Below are 14,143 nucleotides of genomic sequence, written 5' to 3' on the forward strand. Positions count from 1 at the left end.
GTGTTAAATACCAACTAGCAAGTCAAATACTTTCCTAGTGCCACCCAAAGAGTCACAGGTGCATAAAAGATACTCTCTGCCGTACTGTGGTTTCATCTGTAAATATTTAAATGCCTACGTAAAAATTTTTTCTTTACCTGGTGAGCAGAGAATCTTATCATTCAGGTTGTTACAAATCTCACATCACTGCAAATAGCATGATACACATGGATTACTCTTCTATGCTCGTCACATATTGGTATATGCCCATGGTTCTGAAAAGTAATTCTTGGAGCACAGCCATGGACTGCAGGGAAGGATAACCTACATCACATGCTCTGAGACTCCCTACTTTCACTGCAATTTAAACTTAAAACATTAGCAAACTAATATAAATGTGTTAGTAACAAGTGTCCTGCTTAATTTATGGGCTTCCTCACCTTCCTGTTTGCAGGACAGAAACAGTGATAAGAAAATCTGCTTTTGTTACAGGGATACAGGAGCAAATGGTTTAACATACTGTGGATCAGTTCTGGTGGCAGCAATGGGAATGAGGACAGCCAATTTCATATTGTCTCTTCTTCCTCCTGCCCATTGCTATTTGGCATCACAAAGCTCTCAGATGTTTGTATGTACTCTTAGGCTCCTTGAAAGAGCAGGGGATGTCAAGCAGTCACGTCCCATGCTCTTAATATGTTATATCCTCCTCCCATGTGAAAACCAGAAGCTGCCTGAAATTGCACAGCAATGTTGTCTCACCTTTCATAGCAGGAAAGGCTTCAGGTGCCAGAATGTAACAAGGCATGAGAAGCTTTTCACTCATAATTATAAGACATCAGTCTGGCTGGGTCCACTAGAGTCACGAGCTTAAAATTGGCCTTAAGTACCTCCTTCTTTAGGGAAAAGGGGTATTCCAAACCCTACATAGCATTGGAGGAAGGAATTATTCTCTCATGCTCCACACTTCTAGTCAAAACCTCTTTACAAAACTCAAGGAGGGCTGGAGTGTGGTGTCTGTGAGTAAGCAAACCTACCTAAGACACAAGACAAGGGTTGCAGACATGCTGCAACAACTCTGTGCTGCCTGGAACTAAGTTGCTCAGGCCTGGACACCTCAGAGACAACTGTCTTAGCCTGTGCTGGGGCCAAACCAGTGGCTTGCTGACAGGTCCTAAGCTTGGACACACCGTGGCAGGTGTGCTGGCACAAATCAGCACATTCCACATTTCAAACACAAAGAGGTGCTGAGGTACACCAGCCACAGGATCAAACACTGAACTTCAAATGCACAGCAAGAGGTCTGCACAGGAGACTCAATTATTGATGACTACAAGTCCAATTCATGGTGTGGTATCAGAGGCAGCTGGCATCTGTCCTTGGCCATCAGCTCTGACTACTGACCGGACAGGGGGAAGAGACAACAATTCATTCCAGCAGAGAACCCCGACACAACCCCCAGGACAGAGGAATGTAGAGGTAAATGGTAATATTCTAACCTGACTGGGAATTGTCTCCTGTGTACTTATCCTCATGGTGACTCTTGTAGAGCTGGAGATAAAAGTAAAATATATATGTAAGAAAAAAGAATACAAAAAACTTTAAACAGGCTGCATTCAACACTGTACATATTCAGCATTTTCCATTCAGCTATCTAAAAAAAATTGTTTGGCAAAAACTCTTCTTCAGGTGTAATTAGATGTAGAGAAATCATATGAAAGCAAACAGATAGGCCATGCAGAAAATCACAGATACAAGTGCTTTTATGTACTGAATTCCTCTTTAATGCCTGTGTTTACAAGAGAACTGATACTCATTTAGGTAGTGTTTTGAGTGCAAATTGCATATGAACCTGAAAGAATAAAATAAAACCTACAACATTATTTTTTGTCCATTAAAAATGTGTTTCTTAGAACTATTGAAGCTAATTTTGAATGCATCCTTTCATGGATAACTGATAAACTGGACTTCAAAAAACTCAATTTTAAAAACTATTCTCCAGGAAATAAGGCGTAGAGATAGTTGTCGTTCATCAGACCTTTATTTTCAAGTAGTTTTTAATCATTCTCATGAATGAATAATTAAGCATGAAATCTTAATTCTTTGTTCTTCTGAAACATTTTAGGTAGCTTCAACAGTAGGTATTTCAAGCTTTCTTAGAATTTAGATAGGATATTTCCATATATTAAAATTTACAGCTATTGCTTGGTCTGCAGTAACATAGATTAAATGTTCCTCAGCTTTTTCATTCTTCTCAAAAACAAAAGTACTGTCCAGTTCATGACAGTTTAATACCTGCTAATCACCTCACCCCTTTCCTTTGTTATGTGGTTAGAAGAAAGTGTTTTGCTGTTGATAGGAAAACTGACCAGAAATAGCAGTTCCTCAAGTTATTTCTTCAAAATTGGTGTGCGATGTATATAAGTATAGCTAACGGAGTCAGAAAAAGACTAGAAATAATGCTTACTAGGAATAATGCTTACTTTTTTACTGCAGTCACTAGAGAAGATACACATACCCTCTTACTTCAGATGAATAATTGTCAGTGCTTGACACTGTAATTACAAATTATTCAGTACACATAATATTTAGGAGTCCATTACTGTCATATGGTGACTGGTTGCTCTGACCAAATCCATCACCTGCCTGTAGCAAAGCTCTAGATTGCATGGAAGCATGAAATCCATGGTTGCAACCTGTCAGTTAAAAGGAGAGTATGACAAGGTTGTACTTGTGTTCTCTTAGTGGTCTGTATAATTTTGTGACTGTGCATGCTGCAGGGTCGTCATGGGGATTATTCAGGAAAGAAAGGGAAAGAATGATACAAATTCTCTTTTCTGTCATTCTTGCACACCTTTCGTTTCTTCCTTTCTGCTGTGGGGGGGGAGAGACAGAGGGTGAAAGGAGAAGAGAAGAAAATGGAAGTTTTCTTCTTTCAAATTCAGGCATGGCTTTTTGTAACCAATTAAAAAAAAAACAAGAAAGGGAAACCCTTTGCTCATGCTCCATATAATTCTTGTTCAGGGGAGTGTAAGAACTGACTCTTCATCCAAAAAAAAAAAGATTGAACACCTCTCTTGTAACCATGTAGAAACTCAGAGAAATAATCTCATCCAAACAGAGTAAGGTTAAGGAAATCTCATCAAATATGGTACAGTGACAAAAGGCATCTGAGCTGCTTGTTCTGGCCTCATCCTGGAGCTTCTCTCAAAGCCAATGGATATATCGCTGTCTACTGCACAACTGGCAGAAACATAAGCACAGTCCTCCAAATGCTTTACTAAAAAAATAAACCACATTTCTGTTCTGAATACTTCTCTTCCCCTTCTGCAGGCATGTCCTAAAAGAGCCATGTAAGGTAAGTTATGAGGGCAGTTACACAGTTAATCTTGGGTCAATATGTTCTTGAAAGAAACAACACCTCTCATGTAAATTTACGAATGTGAAAACACTGGGCTCTATCCTGCCAGGTCTCAAATTGACAATGGCAGCATTAATAATTACCTAGGCTCAGCACACGGGAATAGTCACATGAAAGTCAATCCTCATTCATAAATCTTCACTGTAAGAATACTTAATGCTCTTTTAGGTATTTTTTTTTCCATGCATAAATTTAACATGCTGGGTTTTTCTATGTGATAAATCTGGCATGGAAATACATGAAGGTTCCAGTGGTCTCTGATATCCCTTACAGAGGATGTTGGTACTGGCAAAAAACACATATACTTTTTTTAAGGTGAAAATGTATAATGGTGTAATGATATAAGGATGTTTTGAAGTCAACATATACTGTCTGAATGCTGAGATCAAGCTGTTTAAAATTATATTGATTTAGTGAAACATTAGACATTTGACATCAAAATTTGTACTATGACAACTTTTACTGCTCTGTAACTTAAGTACATATTTAATTTGATTTCCTTTTATTCTTCCATAAAGATTTATCTGTAGCTTGAAAAGGAACCCAATTTTTTAGTCTAAGGAATCATTCTACTGCTGCAAGTATTAAGGCATGGATATTAGGAAAATTGCAATGTCCAGGATCTCCTACAGGCATGAGATATTTCTGTGACAGAAGCGAAACAACAATTACATAGTTCCATTAAATACACCTTGTTTTTTCCCCCAGGGGACCTAAAATCTCCACAGACCATACTTTCTGTTATGTTGCAGTCTTTAACCTTTGTGGCAGACCTCTGTATCTGTGGAGAACCTTTTGAAGGCCATATTCCCTGGGATCACCAAATGTGTAAATCTTCCCAGGTCTGTGGTGCTTAATTTACTAGTAGCCAGTATTAAAAAGACAGGAATGGATACTTTCCAGCGGTACAGGAGAATATGAATGTTGTCATGGACACAAGTCCTTGTTTCCTAATTTCCTTTTTTCTCACTAATAAGGAGAGGCTTATGGGGCACATGAAGTTCAAGGGCAGCATGGGCTGCAGCAATCATGAAGGAGTACAAGATCCTCCTCAGGGCATTGATGAGGGCACACAGTAAACTCACTACCATGGACCTCAGGAGAAGAGACTTGGGCCTCTTCAGGAACCTGCTTGGTAGAGTACCAGGGAATAAGGCCCTGGAGGGAAGATGGGCCCAAGAAACCTGGTTAATATTCAAGGATCACCTCTTCCAAGTTCAGGAATGATGCTTCACAACAAAGAGAAGTCAGAAAAATGCCAAAAGGCCTGTGTGGATGAACAAAGAACTTGTTGACAAACTCAAACAAAAGAAGGACGCCTACAGAGAGTGGAAACAAGGACTGGTAGCCTGGGAATAATACAGAGAATGTTTGAAGAGCCAGGGATCATGTTAGGAAAGCTAAAGCCTGATAGAATTAAATCTGGCCAGGGACATAAAGGACAGCAAGAAAAGCTTCTGTAGGTACCTTGGTGAATTAAAGAAAGATTAGGGAAAATGTGGTCCCTCTCTGGAAGGAAACAGGAGATGTGGTTACCTGGGACACATAGAAGGCTGAGGTACTCTCTGACTCTTTTGCCTTGGTCTTCACTGGCAAGTGTTCTATAGCTACATGCACTTCCCTAGTCACAGGAGGTAAAGGCAGGGATTGGGAAAATGAAAACCACCCAGTGTAGGAGAAGATCAGGTTTGGGAACATACAAGAAACTTGAAGGCGCATGAGATCACAGACCTGATCAGCATTTGTGAGTCCTGAAGGAGTTGGTGGAGGAAGTGGCTAAGCGGCTCTCTATCAGATCTGAGAAGTCATAGCAGTAGTCCATTGAAGTTTCCAGTGACTGGAAATGGGGAAATTTACTTAACTGTCATTTTTAAAGATTAGAAAAGGAAAAAGAAAAGCCAGGGAATGACAGGCCAGTCTCACCTCTGTGCCCTGCAATCCATGGAGCAGATTCCCCTGGAAATTATGCTAAGGCATATGGAAAATAAGAAGATAATTGATGACAACAAGCACAGCTTCATTAAGGGCAAATCATGCCTGACATATGTGGTGGCCTCCCACCCTGGGTGGATAAGGGAATGTCATCTAAGTGGACCTGTGCAAAGCACTTGATGCTTCCTTGCACGCCCTTGACTCTACAGTGGAGAGACCCAGATTTGACAGGCGGACCACCCAGTGGGTAAGGAATTGCCTGAATGCTTGGGCTCAAAGAGTTGTGGCCAATGGCCAGGAGTCTGGGTGGAGAGGAGTGCCAAGTGGTGCTCCTTGGGGCTCTGCACTAGCGTCAGGATTACTCACATCTTTGTCAGGGACACAGCCAGTGGGACCGGGTGCACCATCAGCAGGCTGGCTGATGACACCCAGCTTTGCGATATCACAACTGCTTGAGGGACCACAGCACCACTGCAGGGGCCTCCAGCTTAAGAGATGAACCTGCAGGAGCAGATCCAGAGAGGGGCCACAGAACTGACCAGAGAGCTGTAGCACCTCTCTTATGTGAAAAGGATGAGAGAGTTGGGGTTGTTCCGTTTGCAGAAAAGAAGACTCTGGGAGGTCTTTTAGCACCTTCCAATTACTAAAGGGGCCTACAAGAAAATAAAAGAAAATTTTACAAGGGTGTATAGTGATAGGACAAGAGGCGATGGTTTTAAACTGAAAGAGAGTAGGTTATAACTAGCTACCAGGAAGAAATTCTTTACTCTGAGGGTGGTGAGACACTGGAACAGGTTCCCCAGAGGAGTTGTGGATGCCCTGTCCCCAGAAATTCAAGGCCATCTTGGGTGAGACTCTGAACAACCTATTCTAGTGGAAGGTGATCCTGCCTGTGACAAGGGGATTGAAACTAGGCGATCTTTAAGGTGCCTTTCCAGTCAAATCAATCTATGATTGCATGATTCTTACTGGTATAAGCAGTGCAATCTACAGGGCAAAGAAATACAAAAAAAATTACTTTTTTCTTATATTCCTACTGCTATTTTTTGCATATGGGTACAAGTTTGTAATACTTATTATCTTGCATTGAGAATATCATATATACACCTCCTTGTACCAGTCTTTCAGCTGTGTGTATAATATAGAAAAAGCCATTAGATTATGTCTTACTTGCAAATCAACATCAAAGCAGCTATAAATGAAACAACAGTTATGAGGTTTAAACAATGAATTAAAAATACATGCAACTTTATCACTGTTTTTATAAAACTCTGTTGCACTCTAGCCTGAGCTTTTTAAAACCTCTTGTGACTGTAAATGATATATTGCTGCAAATACTAAAACACGTTTTAGTTCAAAGATTAAGTCAGTTTAAAATACCATGAATCTTATTTTTCAATGATAGACATGCAAATTTCTTCCAAGAATTATGCAGAGTTCTCCTTGATTTCTTACTACCTACCTCCACAAGAACTTGTGCAAGGAGAATGGTTTCAACAGTCAAATGCTACCCCCTATGAAATTCTTTTAGAAGTAGTGGTTTTCCAGTAATGTGTCAATATTCAGTATTGTTCTACTGAAGAAGGGGCAACTAGACATACTAGTGACTTTCTAAATACTTTTCATGCCTAAGTGTCTTTACCCACATGACAGATAAAAGCATATAAAATTCTAAATAAAACAAGATACATAACCCCTCTCCTAAATGACATGGAAACATATCCTATTTACAGAGCACATGCTTGGTCTAGAATGTTTCCAGCCACTCTCTATCTCGCCCCTAGAGACCACATGCCAAAGACAGGCTTCACTCCTTTGCTCACAAAAGTCTAGCCTTCTTTACTCAACATGGCACTTACTTGAGTATTTCTGGGGCAAAGTATGTGATACCATCATTTGCCTCAGACACCATCAGAGGGATGAAGCCAGGAGAAGATGACAGCAAACAGCTCTCCACACCACCAGGTTTGTTGCAGGGGCAGCTGGTGTGGATTTCTGTCTGGACTGCAGAGACCCAGCTCTGCCACTGCTGCTGGTTCACTGGGGTCATGGCTTGAGTTGCATCCTGCCACAGCACCTGTTCTGGCAGGTGTGTGAAGCCTCAGGGCCAGCATGAGGGCTGCACTTCATGTAAGTACCACACCTATCAAACCTTGGGGCCACTGAGCACAGGTTGGCGAAAGTACAGCAGATCAGACTGGCAAGAACAGCCCTACAAAACAGGCCCTGGACTCCCTTTGAACTGTGATCTGTATTGCTCCACAGTATCAGGGACTCAACTCATGTCCATGCTCCAGAAAATGAAAGATGGTCTTAGGAGTCCTACAAACAGAGACTAATGCATGCAAATGTTGAAATTTTCTTGCTTGCTCCAACAATCAGTGAGAATCTCATCGACAATATAGGTCACATCTTTTTGGAAAAATTTGTAAGCCAAAAAATATCAGTTCACTAAAAGCTATGAAAATTATCACATGAAAGAAATACAATACCTGTTTGTTGTTTTCATTGGTACAATGCAGTCTTTTGAGGGACACAAAGTGTCTTATTTTCCTAACAACAAAAATTATCACTTGTTACTCCATCACATCATAAAGACAGAAGTGAAGTGATATGTCACTATTTTCTAAAGGAGAGATCTCTAAGCCCTCAGGAAAACCAAGATACCAAGCCCAACACCAGCAAGACAACTGGGTGACAAGCAGTCCTTCAGTGTGACATTGAGGTTTTTGTTGTAGGACACCTGATACTTCTGTTGGTCCAGGAACTCTCCTGCAAATCTGGGAGCAGAATTTGGCAATATGTCCGTTCTAAACTGCGAAGGTGGGAATATATACAAGCACACACACAAACACGGGGTTTCCCAGTTGCTCAATACATGGAGGTTCATTCAAACTTACAGATGCAGAAAGCAGAGAGAAGGCCCTAAAACCCAGAAAGCAATTATGTTCCGGACAAGTTAGTTACCCTCCTTGACCGACCACAGGTGTTATCTTCACGTGCTGCTGGATACTGTCTCCTGATTTCCTTCTTGCATAGTAAACTCCTTGCCATTCCTAAAGAAACACATGAAACAGAGACAGCATCTGAGCATACACAGCTTGCAGTCAAATATTCATTTATTACTGCATAGTCCTTATGTACTACATTATTTTTATTTCATAGTCGTATTTTTAAAAATTGTATAAAATTAATGTACTCTCAAGTATAACAGAGAGAGACAGAGTGAGCAGCATCTTTAACTAACATAAGGAGAGTATAATTATGTTCCTCTTGGGAGAAGGTGTTTTTTACAAGGAACTTTAGGTATCATCTACTTAAAAAGGTGACAAACATTCTTGCTAGGTGTCACCATAAGGAGCAGTGGCTGCAACAGATCCAGAGGATATCGCTTGGCACCAGCAGAAATAAGCCCAAACACCATTCAGCTTTTGTCAGTTGTCATGTGATATATAAGCTAAACGTCAGAAATCCTTGATCTAAAGATGTCCTCCAACTAACCTCAAAGAGGAAATATCTTAAGGAGGGAACTACCTGATAGCAAGGTAGGATGAAGCTGGAGAATGAGTAGAAGATACCTTTGAGCAGACAGTGCTAGCTGCAGGGCAGCCCATATAAATGAGGAGAAGCACAGCAGGAGTGGCCTGTAGGTATTGCTAATGAACCAAGGTGGACCTGCAAACAACTCCAGACAGTGACTCACAAAGCTCAGATCATTGCTGGACATGACTCAAAGGTTCAAGAACTCCCCAAAGGTCTTGAAGCAGAACGTGAGACAGGGAAGGGCGACAGGTATTTCTGCAACCCAGGGGAGATGGGATAAGAGGCTGTTGCATGTATTAGGGGAACATATTGCCAGGCCCATTGCCTCAAGGACAGGAGTTCACGGTGCACTGCAGACATTCTAACTGTAGTTATTAGGAAAGCAATTGGCACCCCACTGGGTGCCAATACATTTTGGTGCTTTAAGTATGCAGTCAGCAAGGCTCTGCTGTTTGACAGAAGTTACACATTTTGGTTGGATGATTCAGCCACCTGAGAGACTGACTGAGGGACAAACTGTTACATTCCATCTAACACAAGCTCCATGGCCTCTAAGCAAAACAGAAACACGGAAAACATTCTGATACTGATCTTAAGCCAGCAAATCAGCAGTTCAGTCAGATCCTAAAAGCAAAGCTAATGAAATCTATAATCACTTGTCTGTGGCATGGGCTGTTATGCTTACACATCTGAGAAACACAATTCTGGTCTTATATGTGTACTCGTGAAGAATACATCTAGTGTTCTTAAACCTACAGCAATAAAACCAAATCAGAATAGAACTCTATAGTGATTTCACAAGAGTTTGTCATATTTGCTTACCTTTCCTTTTTTAATAAATGTGTTTATGTTGTCCAAAAGATCTGCAGAGTTTTTATCACTTTTAGGTAGTTCAGTAAGCTCCTTGCCAATAAGTTCTCCCTTGCAGTACCCCATCATCCGTTCAAAGGCTGGATTAACATACTGCCAAAACAAAGGTACATTAGGACAATATTAAAAAAAAACTTATTTAAAAACTAGTAAGTTATATATAAGTATCAAAGTGTGAAAAGTTATATACTAAAACCACAACAACACATCCCTACAATTCAGTGTTTCTCATATAAAAATATTATGTAATGGTGAAACATTTTATTCAAGTAAGAGAAGGCAATATGTAATCTATCAGAAGGCACAGAAAGAGAATTAATGCAGGTTTTACCAGAAACAACATTACTAAAAACTATAATTTCAGTGAAGTTACAGAAGGAAATTCTTGTAAATTCAGCAGGCATCAGTGTGCAGCAATCAGAAATTAAGCAGTTCATTGCACAAGACTTTCTAATGGGCAACAAAACTAAAATATTGATATAGAACAGGAACTACTGAACCAAGATCTCTTTGGGGTCCCTCTTCAAATTCTATAAAATAGTTAACATTTCCCCCCCTACCTGAATGACGTGATCTTCACTGGTTATTTCTACAGCTTCCTGACAATGGTCTAATGCCGTAAACACTGCATTACAAGCCCTGCAAGTAGCAAATGATTAGCACATTAGTTTTTTTGTTAGAACATTTTGTTCACTATAAATATGTGATTAAATTGTACTTATTGATAGATGAACCACAAAATAGCAGTTGTTTTGACTAGACCATGCCACAATCTTTATTATGACTTTTTCAGAACATCCAGCCTCAGACATCCCTGTTGTTAACGTGCTTTTACTGCAGATTACATTGTAAATGTGCTCATAGGTGCTGCTGCATCTTAAGAGTATGTTTGTATCTACACACATGCTCTGAACAGCAGGATTGAACAATTAGCAGTAAAAATAACACATTACTATTACATCAGAAAGTTTTGTGATCATTAAAGATTGGAAGCACAAAAATCATGACAGCACATATAGACAAAGTTTTAGTACAGCAAGTAGGTTGGCACTATCAAAGAAACTGTAATACAACACAGTTAAAGGAAACTATTTGACCCATCTCAAAGTTCTAATAAAAAAAATACCAATTTTCCTTCTTCCAAGTAATAATACAGTGACTTGATTTCCATACACCCTCATCTTTCAGGACCCAGATAATCTTTGTTGCCTATTGTTTTCAGGGCTATCCTTGAACTAATGCAGGAAAACAAAAGCCTTATCTTCTTGGAACAGAATTCAAATTGCTTAAATTATGACTTACACAGGATGGCATTAACATTAATATAGGCTTCTAATACTAGGGAAAATGTATATCTCATAGAATCATAGGATGATTTGGGTTGGAAGGCACATGAAGATCATGTAGTTCCAAGACCCTACCATGGCCCGGAAGAGTGAGAACTGGAAGAAACAACTTAGTCGTACTTGCTTTGATAGACATCAGTGCCTTGTCTTTGATTTGGTCTGAAGACAAACTAATTATCTTCTATATAACTCTCATTTCAGGGAGCTAAAATGCACCAAGCATAAATATTCCTGTAACAGTTATTACCGAAAAGAAACCTCTTGATTCTAGGCTGCATAGTAGGGTTTGAATTAGTACCACTGACTAGAGAATTAAGAAATACAGGACATTACTACTTCTGCTTATTGTGGAAGTAACTCAAAACAAAATAGGATACACAAAGACATATGCAGAAACACAGACATGCAACCATGTGGATGAAGATTTGTGGGAAAAAAGTATTTTGTACAGAAGATGACAGAAGTGTTTCTGCTCATATAATAAAAGGAGCTTGGAGTGTAATTTTATATGTGATTTTCTAGCAATTCAAGCTGGTTCCCAAGAGTGATTTTGTGCTGTGTGAAGGAACTAATTTGTCTCAGTGATAGATGCCTGTCTGGTACATCAGCTGCTAACAAATGTAATTACATAGACTTTCTGTAAGAAAACACACAGATATGTCTGCACTATTCAAGCCCTAGTATTTTCATTTGATCTGGCAAGCAAGCCAGCAAAATTACAAGTGTAAATGGCCCATATCCCCTTTAATTAGCACACAGATGTCCAACCAAGTCTCAAACCAGAACCAGCTATGTGGAAAAGTGGAGTCTGTGCTAGGAATGGAAAGACACTTCTGACCACTGACATGACCTCATTTACGTCTCTCTGGGGCTGGTGCTACTTTTTTATCACATTTCTCTTGTGCCTGAACATGTGACATATCCTGAGTTTAATTCTATCAACTAACTTTCTCCATTCTCTTCCCTTTCACTTTTACAAAGCTTTATAGAAGACCCCCAGATCATCACCTAGCAGCACAGATGTGCAGTGCAGCACTCTTTTCCCCACCTAATTAAACCACACAAATGAAAAAAAAAATTATACCTGAATGCCATAACCAGTATCAGCTCTGATTAGTTTTTAATGGCATTTCTCTATTAGGACAGAAGTAAGGGGAAGACATTCTTGCTGAGTTTTAGAAAACAACTATTAAAATGGTGTAAATCAAAATCCAATTTTTTTCCCTGGAATTCTACTGTCATTGCAGTTTGTGTGCATGAATATGCAATCACTCAAAATGTAAAGTCACTTTGGTATCAGTTTGCAAAGAAATCTTAGAAAAAATCATCTTCTGAAACAGAGACACTGAAATCTGTAGAAAAGTGATAGTATTTTCTGTAGATGCACTCGAATTAATTTGTGCCACAGAGAGAACAGCCCTTTCTCTGCATTTCTTTCCTGTAGTTTCATATGGTTGCATTGCAAAAATATCTACATGCATGCAAAAGCACCTATATTAAATACAAAATTAGTCACACTAAGGAAAAAGTGCAGGTGGGAATGAGCCCCATTTAACTTCTCAATAACATATAAAACTGTGCTCCTGGCCTGCCAAGTCTTGGCCAAGCAAGAAAATAAAAACTCAGAGCTGAATCAAGATTGCATTCAGTTCAAGCCTCTGAATATGAAAGCTCAGACACACAAGATCAAGGATGACTTTATAAAGTTTTACCATCACATAAATTCACAGCCCACACCTACACTGACCAAGATTTCTCAGGGTACCAGTTAATAAGGCACTGAATTTGTCCTTTACAAAAACACAGAAGGAGGAAATATAAAAGAGTAGTGTATTAGTTGACATACAGATGCAAGGCACACAAATGCTTAGCTGAGAAGAAGCAGAAAGTAACATGATGCAATTGTTTAGACCAAGAGGTTGATGTTTGCAGTTTCTCACACCTCTACATACCGTAATTTGAACTGAGATCGCACTTCCCCATGTTCTATTTGAACCAGTTCATTGTAACAAGCAGTTACGCTGCTGTTCTCCATGAATTGCTGGAAGACAAATCAAGAGTACATGAAATAGGCTGGACTAGTTTTAAACTGTTATTTTTGTTTCTGCATCTAAAACTTTAACTTTTTTAAAGGAAGCTGGCATGAGGCCAGCAAAGGCCCACAGGGGCGATAAAGCACCTTTGCTGTGAGACAGGCCAAGAGAGCTGGGACTTTTCAGCCTGGAAAGGAGAACACTGAAGTGGAGAACATATCATGGCATATAAATATCTGAAGGGACACTGTAAGAAGACAGAGCCAGCTTCTTTCCAGTGATGCCCAGTGATAGGACCAAAGGCAATTGGCACAAACAGAAACAAAGGAGTTTCAGGGAGCCTGAACATCAGGCAACACTTTTTTTTACTGTGAGGGTGACCTGGGCACAGGTTACCCCAGAGAGGCTGCAGAATCTCCATAACTGGAGATGTTGAAAAGCTGTGTGGCATGGTCCTAAACTTGCTTTAAGGGGTGCTACTTGAGTGGGGAGGCTGGGCAAGATGACCTCTAGAGGTCCCTTCCAACCCCAACCATACTTTCTTTTCTGGTATAAATAAGTTTTTGTTGTACCTTTTGTGTTGTGAATAATAATCTTTCCCTCGGGAATGAGTTTCTAGTTTTTAAGACTACACAAATATCTAAATACAAAGCAAGTATAAAAATGCGAATTCCTTTGCTGGATTTTCCTGTTTGGTTTTAGCAACCCACTAAATACTCCAAAAAACCCCCAAACACAGTCTCACAAAAAACCAGTATTGCCTTGATGTTTTATTTTGAATGTCTATCCTTAATTCAGACTGGAAATGGAAAACCTTAGAGACATAAAACATACATGCTAAAAAAAAAAGAAAGAATAATATATTTGGCATTTTGTTTCCAAGCAAATATTGCAGCTAAAGCTCCAAAAGTGAAGTAACTTTGCTTCTCAAGCAATCTCACTGAGCTGTCACTGTGAATTCAGAAGTACATAAAGTAAGAAGCATCTGACTGCAGTGAAAAAAACTTTTACTCCAGATAGGA

General features: G+C 39.7%; 1 protein-coding gene across 1 annotated transcript in view; it reads right to left on the bottom strand.

Annotated features, from left to right (window-relative positions):
• The window catches only part of PDE8B (phosphodiesterase 8B), a 40,711-nt gene that overhangs the window by 15,216 nt on the left and 11,352 nt on the right, over window positions 1-14,143 (bottom strand). Inside the window, exons 5-10 of the mRNA XM_005427279.2 lie at window positions 13,041-13,129; window positions 10,303-10,381; window positions 9,695-9,835; window positions 8,297-8,385; window positions 7,822-7,882; window positions 1,476-1,527 (exon numbers count right to left, since the gene is read on the bottom strand). Of these exons, the coding sequence (XP_005427336.2) occupies window positions 1,476-1,527; window positions 7,822-7,882; window positions 8,297-8,385; window positions 9,695-9,835; window positions 10,303-10,381; window positions 13,041-13,129 (511 nt within the window). The remainder of the gene's footprint in view (window positions 1-1,475; window positions 1,528-7,821; window positions 7,883-8,296; window positions 8,386-9,694; window positions 9,836-10,302; window positions 10,382-13,040; window positions 13,130-14,143) is intronic.

This window comes from Geospiza fortis, unplaced genomic scaffold (genome assembly GCF_000277835.1).
Source record: "Geospiza fortis unplaced genomic scaffold, GeoFor_1.0 scaffold201, whole genome shotgun sequence".
NCBI lineage: Eukaryota > Metazoa > Chordata > Aves > Passeriformes > Thraupidae > Geospiza > Geospiza fortis.